At 39.3% G+C, this 11,037-nt stretch overlaps 3 protein-coding genes across 3 annotated transcripts in view; 1 reads left to right on the top strand and 2 right to left on the bottom strand.

Moving 5' to 3' along the window:
• The window catches only part of LOC144655561 (uncharacterized), a 253,491-nt gene that overhangs the window by 41,283 nt on the left and 201,171 nt on the right, over positions 1–11,037 (bottom strand). The window lies entirely within an intron of this gene.
• On the bottom strand, positions 1,993–5,879 carry LOC144655009 (tartrate-resistant acid phosphatase type 5-like). Its single transcript, XM_078515231.1, has 4 exons — positions 5,669–5,879; positions 3,304–3,525; positions 2,859–2,948; positions 1,993–2,342 (listed from the first exon to the last, which is right to left on the bottom strand). Exons 1-4 carry the CDS (start codon positions 5,865–5,867, stop codon positions 1,993–1,995), a joined length of 861 nt encoding a protein of 286 aa, XP_078371357.1. The 5' UTR covers positions 5,868–5,879.
• The window catches only part of LOC144655505 (cytoplasmic dynein 2 heavy chain 1-like), an 89,416-nt gene continuing 85,403 nt past the window's right edge, over positions 7,025–11,037 (top strand). The window contains exons 1-2 of the mRNA XM_078515746.1: positions 7,025–7,743; positions 10,192–10,586. Of these exons, the coding sequence (XP_078371872.1) occupies positions 7,119–7,743; positions 10,192–10,586 (1,020 nt within the window). The 5' untranslated portion in view covers positions 7,025–7,118. The remainder of the gene's footprint in view (positions 7,744–10,191; positions 10,587–11,037) is intronic.

Here is an 11,037-nt window from a genome sequence, read left to right as displayed (position 1 = left end):
CACAGCATGAAAAACGAAATTTACACAAAATAAAGTTAGTATAAAGTTGATGTAAAGGTGGTTAACCATCTTTTCACCACTTTTTAAAGGTGGTTAAAGCTGTGTAAAGATCACATTTACATGATGCGTTGTAAAGTTGATCTAAACCTGGAGTAAAGGTTGGTAACCAACTTTACACCAGTATTTAAAGGTGGTTAAAGTCATGTAAAGCTCACATTTATATGGTGCGATGTTAAGTTGATGTAAAGCTGGGGTAAAGGTCAGTTCCAAACTTTGGGCTGGAATAAAGATGAGCGTTATGAAATCGCGAATCCATTTGGGTAGTAAGTTTTTCGGAACTCTGCGTATGCGTTTTTCCTAGTATTACAAGATAAATTGGACAGTGTCTAAAATAGAGTAACTAAAGTCGTTTTTTTTGTTTCGAATCACTGCTTCCGGCACCGATGATTAAAAATATAGTGAATAAAAAAAGATAAATTGATGAAGTTACACTCACAACTAATTAGTTAATTGGAATTGGTTTTCATTTGGATCAACAAAACTTTTAAATTCCTGTCTCAAAAGAACTCAAGATCAAAATCAGAAATTCACCAATTCAGATATTCCTGGTCCAAAACTTTCTTTCGAATTCGAAGCGATTTGCATCACATATGGTGTGAAATTTTTATAAGCTTGTGATTTATTCTCTATTACATTTTTAAGGTACAGTGGCGAGTAAATAAACTACATTGTCAATTGAAATTTATTGGGAGAAATGGGCGAAATTAACTGTAACAGCTACCATTCTGGGTGTCGGTGGTTTCAATAGGCCTTTAGCGAGCAGAAGCCATGCAAAAGCATTTTTTAACCTTGGTTTAAAACAAAACAAAAAAACATGCAAATTAAAGGGTAACTGATAAACCAATTTGCGACGGCTTGAAAGAGGTATATTCTGCCTTTACACAAACATTATTTCGCATAAAGCGTAGTTTACCCTTATTTTACACAAATCTGAAGTTAATAAAGTTACATTTAAACCAGATTTAATCCCTCTACAACGAAATAAAGTTAGTGTAAATTTAGAATTTATACCAGGTTTACACAACTTTATATCGCTTATAAAGGCGTCTCTTTATTTGGCTTTATTTGTTAGTATAAAGATGGTATAAAGGTCATCTTTACAAAAGTGTAAACAGAGGTTAAAGCTGTGTAAAGTTGACCTTTAAACAAGCTTTATCCCTGCTTTACACCGAATTAAATTTTGTTTTTCATGCTGTGCCCTGGGTGGTATGCTGGTTCATCGCAGGTTACCCTAGTCTTGCGAACAGGTTCTGGGAACACACTCGTGAGCAAACAAGCCGTGTGAGCAACCCTGCGAGGAAAGCAAGCTCAAGCTGGTTAGCTTTTTCCCGTCTCGAGACACTTCCTCGCGACTTGGTCTCTCGCTTGCGTTACCCCAAACGCGAGTCTACTCGCAAAAGGTTCCTCCAGCAGTTCGCCAGGTTGTCCAAAAGTTCGCTGGTATGCTTACTTAGTAAGGCAGACGTAATGAAATAAAGTCACGGCAATCAATAATGGAATAACGAAAACACAAAAAGAGTTTTGCTGCGTAGCACTCAATTGTTACAATAGGTGTTCAATAAGTGTTCTTGGAGTGCAAAATAGTTTTTTTAAAAAACAGACGTTTCGGGGAAACCCCTTCATCAGTGTAAGTGTCTTAAAAGAAAACGCTTGATGAGGCCCTGCCAGGGTAAATTCCGACAAGCGACACGGCCCAGAAAGTAGCGACAGCACAGAAAATAAAATCGCGACAAACGACAACCGTTTTGGAAAAACTATAAATTCCGACAAAGACAAGCAATTGTCCTTCAATTCAACTACTGACGACGATGGGAAGTGCGATAAAACAGCGCCACGGGGCATTTTTAAATTTAGACAAGCGACACGGGATTCCCCCTGGCAGGGCCTCCTTGATCGTACGTGCGATCAAGCGTCCTTTTTAAGACATCACATTTACACTGATGAAGGGGTTTCCCCGAAACGTCTGTTTTTTAAAAAAAAACTATTTTGCACTCCAAGAACACTTATTGAACACTTATTGTAACGAAAACACAACGCAATCTTAATTAAAATCTTAAACCCAGTTACCTGAAGGCTGTGATCGTGTCCACTTATATAGGCAGTGACGTGATATTTCTGTAGCATGGGTCTCAATCGTTCGACTAAACATGTGGTAGGACCATGTTCAGCAATGGACCATACTGGAAAATGGCCTCCCACGATCAGGTAATGCGCTGTTGATGAACGAAGAGTTGACTCCAGCCAATCCCATTGGTCCTCGGCATCCTCGATCGACTCGGGCCCTGCAATTTGTTTGTTCGTGACTCAATTCAACGTGTATAAGAAACAAAACAGTAACACGAAATCATTTATGAAGCACGTAATTTCAGGCAAATTGTCATAAGGGACGGACCATTAGAAATAACCGGATGGGGGGGGGGGGGGGGGTGACTTTTCCCCAAAAAATATTCCTGCAAGGAAAACTTGTCTAAAAACAAATCCTGCAAGCAGTTGTGGCCATGGCTTTAGAAAATATTCGTGCAATTCAGAAAAAAATTCCTGTAGATGAGTAGGACTTTCCTGCACGAATTTTTTTTAAATACGCCTCCTGTTATTTCTAATGGATTTGTGTCTGGGAGAAACAACATGGAAGTTTAAACCAGTGCATGAGCAGTGACTACCTGTAGTTCTTTTGGGCTTAACTATAACCACGGAGAGGAAGTATACTGAAAAGTATCGTGAGTGACCTCATAGCCAGCGGGATGGGTCATGTAAGAAACGTAACAACGTTACACAATCTGAGAAAGTCGTTAATATACCTTCAGGTTGTGCATGTAATTCATCATCTCCACTGTTTCCACAAAGTAGTACCGTGTCAATGAGAACCAGCTGCAAATCCTTGTCGGAACCTTCAAGAGAAGGGCAATATCAGATTAATGACTAATTGATTGATTGGTCAATTAATTGATTGATTGATTGATGGATTGATTATGAGCAGAAAACATAATACAAATTCGCTGGGAACATGACAGTTTAAGAATCACAGAGTAGTAAAGAAAATATATTAGGAAAACGATTGAGAACAAGACGCTTCAAGGCAGACAACAATTGTGGCAAAACTTATAGGTGCTCCTTCCTTTATCTCGGAGACAAAATAACGACGAAGCAGTTCATCCCCTACCCTTTCCTCTCCCATTTCATTCCCGCCCTATCGGCTCACCCCTCACCCACCCACCAACTAGGAAACGGTTAGCACACACTTACCAGGGATCTTCCAGGACTTGGTGTAATAGAAGTTTGGAAAATTCCACCGTTTTGATCTGGAACTGTAAGCAATCTGTGCGGATACGTTGCCATAGTGATCATGATTTCCCGCGCAAAAGTACCACGGGGTCATCAGTGATTTGGCAGTGAACACGTCTTCAAACGTCTCTTGAAATCTTTTGTCATCCACGTTTTGTACTCCAGTAAAATAGAAGTTGTCACCTGAGCAAAGTCAATCAGAAAAAGGTTGGAGTAACTATATAACAAACAAATAAACAATATTGCAAAATGATATTTTTAACATTAAAGGAGCCATGTCACGGACCCGGGGGGGGGGGGTACTCCCTATAATGGCCTATACGGGGAGGCTCCGCCCAAAAGGGGTACCTTTTTCAGGCTCCAGGTATATAAAAGGGTAGGGATATCACAGGTTTAGGTATATGAAAGGGTAGGGAAATCTGTAATAATGATATTTTAAAAGGCCTTTACATTAAATATTTCGAGCAGACGCAACTTTTGGCTGTACCGTCGTAATTTTTTAAGCGCTACAAAAAAATGACAAGAAAACATCCCGTTTTAGGTAAATGTGATGTCGTGTAGGTATATGAAAGGGGTGCCTTTTTGCAATAAAAGGTATACAAAAGGGGTACCTTTTCTATCAAAATGGTATATAAAAGGGTAAGGGGTTAGATCTCCGGGCGGAGCCTCCCCGTACAAAACTTTTTCGAGTACCCCCCCCCCCCCCCCGGGGTCACGGACAGCACAACTTGAAAAAATTGGCGAATTTTTTCAAGTTTGTCATTGGTGATCCGTCTTGATCTTAGTGACTTGAAACCATCCTTGTTTATTTTCGGGTTTTATTACTCCTTTGGTATTTTTCTATATTAGAAAACTGTTCACTCGGGGTTTCCTTCAATTTAGAACTAATCAGAAAAATGAATTAAAATACCGTGACCCAGCTCTAAGTTAAGCATATACAACCCTAACCCTAACCCCTGAGCATATACAATTTTCCTACTTAGTTAGGAACACCTAATTGTAATAATGTTGCCCGCATATATAGAAAACAAATTAAAAGCCAAAAAAGAATGAATTAGCACAGTAATCCTTAGATCATTCCCTGAGAAATTATGTTGAGCTAGTGCAAATTTATACATGTACAATAAAAAGGAAAAGTCCGACAGTCCGACAGCTGTCATGGCGTTCGACCTTAGGAGAACGAAACCTATTTCTGTCGTTATGCAATAGAAGGCACAGAAAGGAAGTAAAGTGAACAATGTTTTTTAGAAGATTTCTCATATCAAGTACGTCCTTTCCCTCCTAAAGCCCTGACCGAACGACAACGCCAGTAGACGCAAGTTAAAAACTTGCGTCCACTTGCGTCTCCGTTTGGCCAGAAAATGCGTGCACTTGCGTTCACTTTGGTCGAGATCAAATTTGCACTTAAGTTAACGCAATTTTTTCACCGTTTGGCCACCCATAGCAAGTCAACGCATTTATTGCAGTTTACTTCAAATACTGAATTGCACCTTTTAGCATTTTAAATGACTTTTTGCATACTTGCGTGCACTGACTTGCATTTAAACTTGCGTGTCCGTTTAGCCACCCAACGCTAGTCTGCACGCAAGTTGAACTTGCGACTACTTGCGTTACCGTTTGGCCGTTATCAGGTCGACATGAAAAACGTCACGACCCTTAACCATTCTGACTAAAATTTCACAATTTTGGCGTTCTCAAACTCTTTTAATTAAAGTAAACATATATATTTGTAGCAGAAAAATTAAATGAAAGAGCAAGCTGGTTAGATCGTCAGAGCTTTTGATGGCTTTTGCTCTTTCGACAAACGTGTTTAAAATTAAATCTGCTAACTTCCAATAAAACGTCTCTTGAAACATCATGAATATGTACGCCCGGGTGTACGGTAGGCAGCATCGCAAAACCCGTAAATCTCCAAAAGTCGCCGTTTTGAGCCACAAGGACGACAAAGCACAACGATATAGGTAACTTTATGTTTATTTTAAATGTGAATATTACTCGCTATAGTTCAAGCAAATAGTAACGTTGCAGTATTCTCATGCATATATTTATTTATAATTTTGAAACGTCAACATTCGCTCCATTTGTGTTGTTTCCCTTTGTTTGGGTGACCTCTATAAGCTTCTATAACATATCATATTATAGCATGTGATTGCTCGTTATACCGTATTCTCGGGACGTATTAGAGAATTTTCAAACAGAACCGATTAAATGTAAAGAGGATCAGAGAAAAGAAGATTTTTCTTCGTCACTGAATTTCTACCATGTCAACAGAAGTCGTACATCGTGCAATTATGATTAATACAGAAGTATTAAAATTCATTCCTACCGAGTGCGACTGTGAACTGCGTTTGCAGTTTTTCTGCGGTTTTCCCCATGCCTCTGCTGACCGCTGTCTCATACGGGGTAGTGTATGGCCACACAGGCATTCCTCCCCAATCACCTACCACAAGAAATCGCAGCTCGTCACTGCGAATTAATGTGAAACTTAAAAGAAAAATGACCAGGTGAATCTGTGTGCCCGCCATGATGAACTGAATGTCCTGTAGCGTATAGCGTAAAGATGGATCGTTGCCAAAAACATCATGTGAAATTCAAACTTCCGGTGAAATCGATAATCCCGGAAATTTCAATCTCATGTGTCGGAGCGTGACCAACTTAGAATTTTTCACACGTCACGCAAACAACATAGGAGGCCTCTGTTGTTCTCTCACAAAGTAGGGGCAGACAACATAACATTTTTTTTTTTTTTTTTTTTTGACAACATAACATTTGGCCGCCCTCTTTTTTCCTTTGTTTATCGTCGAATGCGTTTCCCAATTTTGGGTTGGTTGGTCAAATAAAAAAATAAAAAATCCTAAAAAAAAAATCAGGGACAATCCACTGGAACTAGGAGGCCCAGTACCCAAGCATCATCCGTGAACCGGCTGGAAACAACGAAACGTGTTGCAAAATCAACATGGGGGCAATGGAGGAAGAAAAGATCGATGTCGTGTTTAAAATCAGCTAAGAAAAGCGAATAAAAGATGAGCCAGCAACGCTTCTTTGCGATCTGGCAGCATTCATTTTTTTAACGCCAAAATATGGATCGCTCTAAGAAGACTAAGAATTGGTCCTTGGAGAATGTCTGGTAGATAATTAACGTGAATTTGCAAGGACCACCGTGACAAAATAGAACCCGTGAATAGAAGTACCCGATCCTCTCACTGTTGAGGATTTAATCAGCTATAACTAAATAACGAATAAAGAAAAAAATTGCAAGGCCGATTCAACGCTTTGGGACTGTATTGAAATTTCAATACAGTTCGAAAACTTTGAATCGGCCTTGCAATTTTTTCTTTATTCGTCTCAGTAGATCATTAATAATTAAGGAATTACTTTTTTTTTGAGTACAGAGTGCTGCATGTAGTCTGTGTAGCATACACTGGACTTTCTAGATTTTGAATAAATTATATTAAATATAGATAACCAAATAAATATTTTCCTGTCATTTTAGAAATTGCGAAATCCGGTTTCCATTATTTTACTCCAATCCAGAATTTTCTTTTTGTACGAGCTTGTGGGGTAAAAATACTCCCAGGCGCTCGACTTAGTCTTCTCTCGTACGAAGTGAATTTTTCCCTCCACAACAAAATTAATCAATTTCTTTGGAGTTTGTTCGATAGATCTGCATAATCTTATATCATTTTTGTAGTCATTTCGAAATGGTGTAATGATTGCAGCTATCAGTTTGTTCGCTGATTTATATATCATGCTATATGGAACGTAAGTATTAAAACATGCCGTCCGGAGATGCAAGAAAAGACTTTGTCGTCGCCACAACCGGCAATTATTTTGGAATTCAAAGCTCTGACAGTGTTCTGACCGAAGTTTATTCTTCGAAGGAGCTTAATAATTTTTTGGACGATGGAAATTCACCTTTGTTAGCTGCAAAATACGACGCTCACCAAGGAAAGAAGTCAATTAATTTGTCGAGCCATGTGGAACCGAGCGACACGGCTGAGAAAGTCTTGGTGTTTTTCAAGCTTCAACCCGAAGCCATCACCCCCGACAATCTTCATCAAAATGTCTTCGTTTCATCGATGCTTTCTTCGCCGGTAAATACCCTGTATCACGCTGTACAGAAAGTATTTGCTCCATTGTTGCTAAAGGATGAGAAATGGAGCCGAAATTTCGACCCAAAACTCCAGAGTCTGTTGAGCGAGCTCGAAGCCGGGTTAGGGAGTGTGGTGCGAAAACAAGATAACTCTGCTACACGAGCAGCTAATGTCGGCGATGAAGAAAATCTTGGCGGGATTTTGACTCCGCAAGACGAGTTTCAGTATTGGTCAGACGCATCCGTGTCGGGTTATGATCTATCTGAGAGGGAGAGGGCATCTTTTTTTCAAGAGAGTTTTCAGAAAGGTAAACGACCACAAGAAATAGATTTGCTTATGTCGTCGTCCATAGCAACAAATGAAGAAACTTTTCCGCCTCGTAATATTTGCGGGAAATTTTTAATTTCAAACTAAAATTTTCCTTTTTCACTTCATTTGTGCTGTGGAAATCGATTGGTAACGTCCTAGAAGACACAAGTCATATACAAATTTAAGAAAATAACGTGTAATGTACATGTACTTATCTTTCTGTGGCCGGGCGCCATTTTTGAATGGCTTTCACGAATTAAAATGACGCCCAATAGTTATATTGCAAAGCGGATCATATGGTAGATATATGAATGATGACACTTATCATTTTTTTAACTGCCTGTCTGCTGCTACTGGGTTTGATATATTTCTCAATCAAACTCAATATCTTCTCTTTTAATTTATATATTAATTTAATTTTAATATTATCAAAACCCCTTGGTATCACTTGCCACCCCCTTACCCCCCCCCCCCCCCCCCGCCACCAACGATTTTAGGCAAATGTAAAACCCGGGTGGGGGGGGGGTACTCAAAAAAGTTTTGTACGGGGGAGGCTCCGCCCCGAGCTCTTAACCCTTACCCTTTTATATACCATTTTGCCAGAAATTGTACCCCTTTCGTATACCTTTTAATGAAAAGGTACCCCTTTCATATACCTGAAAGTCATGGTCAAGACTTAAAACATGACGTTTTTTTGTCATTTTCAAGTAGCGCGTCAAAAATTGAAAAAATACAGCCATAAATTGCATCTGTTTGAAATATTTTAATTAAAGGCTCTTTCAAAAACCTAAATGACAGATTTCCATACCCTTTCATATACCTAAACTTGTGAAATCCCTACTCTTTTATATACCTGAAAAAGGTACCCCTTTCGGGCGGAGCCTCCCCGTATAGGCCATTATAGGGACTACCCCCCTGGGATGTAAAAGTAGTTAAAATGAGTGCACATAATTTAGGATTGTCAACAGGCAATTTAAAATTAAGGGGTAGTGAATGGTCCTTCAAAAAGACGTATGAGTCTTCCAGAGTTTACATGTAGGTAAATTTCAGGTATCTCGTTACCTAAAATTTTGAGGGGAGGGGGAGAAGCAGGAGGTTTTGCGTGCAATCGAGTTCACACCGTCCAAGTTTGCACCTACATGTACCTGCAGAGAACACTTTTCGGGTTTGCTCCCAAATACCACCGTCAGTTTGATCCAGCGTACAACCTACAGTATTGTGAAAAAGTAATGCACCCGAAATTCGGCGAAATTCGCGCTTTTCGGGGCTTTTCGAGGAAATTTCGCTTGAAGCGATATTTCTGCGACAATTCGCGCTGTTTCGTCGTATTTTCGTGATGTCTATTGTTTAAAACCACGCGAAATTTCGAAGGATAATTCGCTGTGTGCGGTAATTTGTCGCGAATTATCGCGCACTTTCGCGAATTTTCAGGGACTTTCACGCGATAATTCGCTTGATCCTGAACTTTCGTGGCGATATTTCGAGGCAGTTATAAGTGTTTCAAGCAAAACTTGCCGTGAACGAAATTTAGATCTACCGTAGAACCCTGGTGACTCAAACTCTGAAAGAAAATGAAAAAAAAGTTTGAGTTGGCGGGATTTCGAGTTTTTCGGGGTCGATTGAATTTCAATTTGCCAAGTTAATAATTGATAAATTATCGATTTTTCAGCACTTCAGTACATAGCACAGTGCAAATTAAACTTATCTCATCAGAAACCCTCACACAATCATACATTTTTATGATAAGAATGGAAAATGACTGTCAGATACGTGATCTGTTCGTTGCCGTAACTAAAATCAAATTGCTGTAGTGTTAGTTTTAGTATTTAAATAAGATTACACGACAAGAAGAGCTAATGGAAAATTGCAATGAGATTCGTGGCGAGCTGAAAGAACCAGAATTCGAGTTATCAGGGTAAATTTGACCCAAATTTTGATCAAAATTAAAATTTAAACAAAATTTAGTTTGAGTTAGCGGGGTTTTCAAGTTATCCGAGTTCGGGTAAACTGAGTAAAAATGACTGAAAACCAAGAGGAAACAATGTCCGTGATACATTACCCAAACGTATGGGTTAAGCAAAGGAATCTGTAACTGCTTCAAGCGTTCTTCGCAGTTTTAGTGATATCGATAGAACGTCTGGACTGTAACGAGATATTGGGGCCAAAATAATGGAATTAAGGTTGCAGAAATTAATGCTCCACTTAATTAAAGGTGTGGAAATTAATGTTAACAAAAAATAATGTGACTTAAATTTCGCGTTATTTCATGAAATGTTTATTTCCTATGATAAGGTACTCTTGGTTTACACCTTGTAAATCCTGCTTCCCATGCTCTTCACTCCCACCTCCTGGAGCTTTCCTGCCTCCTTATTCTCCCAGTCTCCAGCCCTACTGTCCCCTTCCAAAGCCATGTGATAAGAGATACTAATGAAGAAATTTTTTGCAGGAAACGTGTCTCAAGATTTTTCAAATCTTGATGCACTGGATCTTGACGATGTTCTAGAACTTCTAGAGTCTACACAAGATTCTCTTGATGAGATCTGGAAACAGGAAGATCACAAGCCGTATCCTGAGGCACGTATGAAACACCTTCTGGATGTCATGGCTGGTGCATTGGGTCGTTATGTTCAACGGAAGCTTGGAGCACTTGACATCTGGCATGACTCATTCCAGCAAGTTAAAGATGCGATGCGCAAGGGCATTACTGTGTGTGAAAGGTGGGTGTCCACGTGCAGCGAGACACTCACCTCACAGTACTGGAAAAGGTTCCTTCCCCATCCATGGAGGGGTGAGAAATTTGTTCCTGAAAACTTATCACAACTTGCTGCAAGACTAGAGGAGGTAAACCTATATGAATTCATTTTACGACATGTAATTTAAATTAATATAATTTTTATTTATGTGATTACATGTATGTATAATGTACTACAGTCATGTAACCCACATTGTAGCTTGAGATCTTAAAATCAATGACAAAATTCCTAAATCTAATTGGTTGTTCATACATGTACATCATACTTGGTAGTAGACTGCTTAAAATCTGTTTTTCTCTTAAAAATTCAGGAACGGGGTGTGAGGGAGGGGCCCAGGGTGGGTACTCGGGGATTCAAGTGACAGGGATGATCGAAGGATTTTTTTGGGTTTGAAATGTTCGATTCCGGGATTTTTTTGGGTAGGAAAATTTGGCAAGTATTTTTTTGATTTGAGTAGGGATATTTTTTGGGTATTAAAAACAATCTGAAGATTTGTGGTAGCCTGCCTTGGCTGTGTTGTTCTGGGAATAAGTACAAAC

This window comes from Oculina patagonica, chromosome 5, assembly GCF_052425735.1.
Source record: "Oculina patagonica isolate OP01 chromosome 5, crgOcupat, whole genome shotgun sequence".
Taxonomy (NCBI): Eukaryota; Metazoa; Cnidaria; class Anthozoa; order Scleractinia; family Oculinidae; genus Oculina; species Oculina patagonica.
The sequence above is the reverse complement of the archived record's forward strand: the minus strand, read 5'-3'. Positions and strand labels throughout refer to the sequence as shown.

What these genes read in the sequence shown, in the direction of transcription:
- LOC144655009 (XM_078515231.1), bottom strand. Translation starts at nt 5,867, where the DNA reads ATGGCGGGCACACAGATTCACCTGGTCATTTTTCTTTTAAGTTTCACA. An exon ending in CAAGTCCTGGAAGATCCCTG is followed by an intron (nt 2,949 to 3,303) that starts GTAAGTGTGTGC and finishes CTTCTCTTGAAG; the next exon opens with GTTCCGACAAGGATTTGCAG. An exon ending in ATTACATGCACAACCTGAAG is followed by an intron (nt 2,343 to 2,858) that starts GTATATTAACGA and finishes AACAAATTGCAG; the next exon opens with GGCCCGAGTCGATCGAGGAT.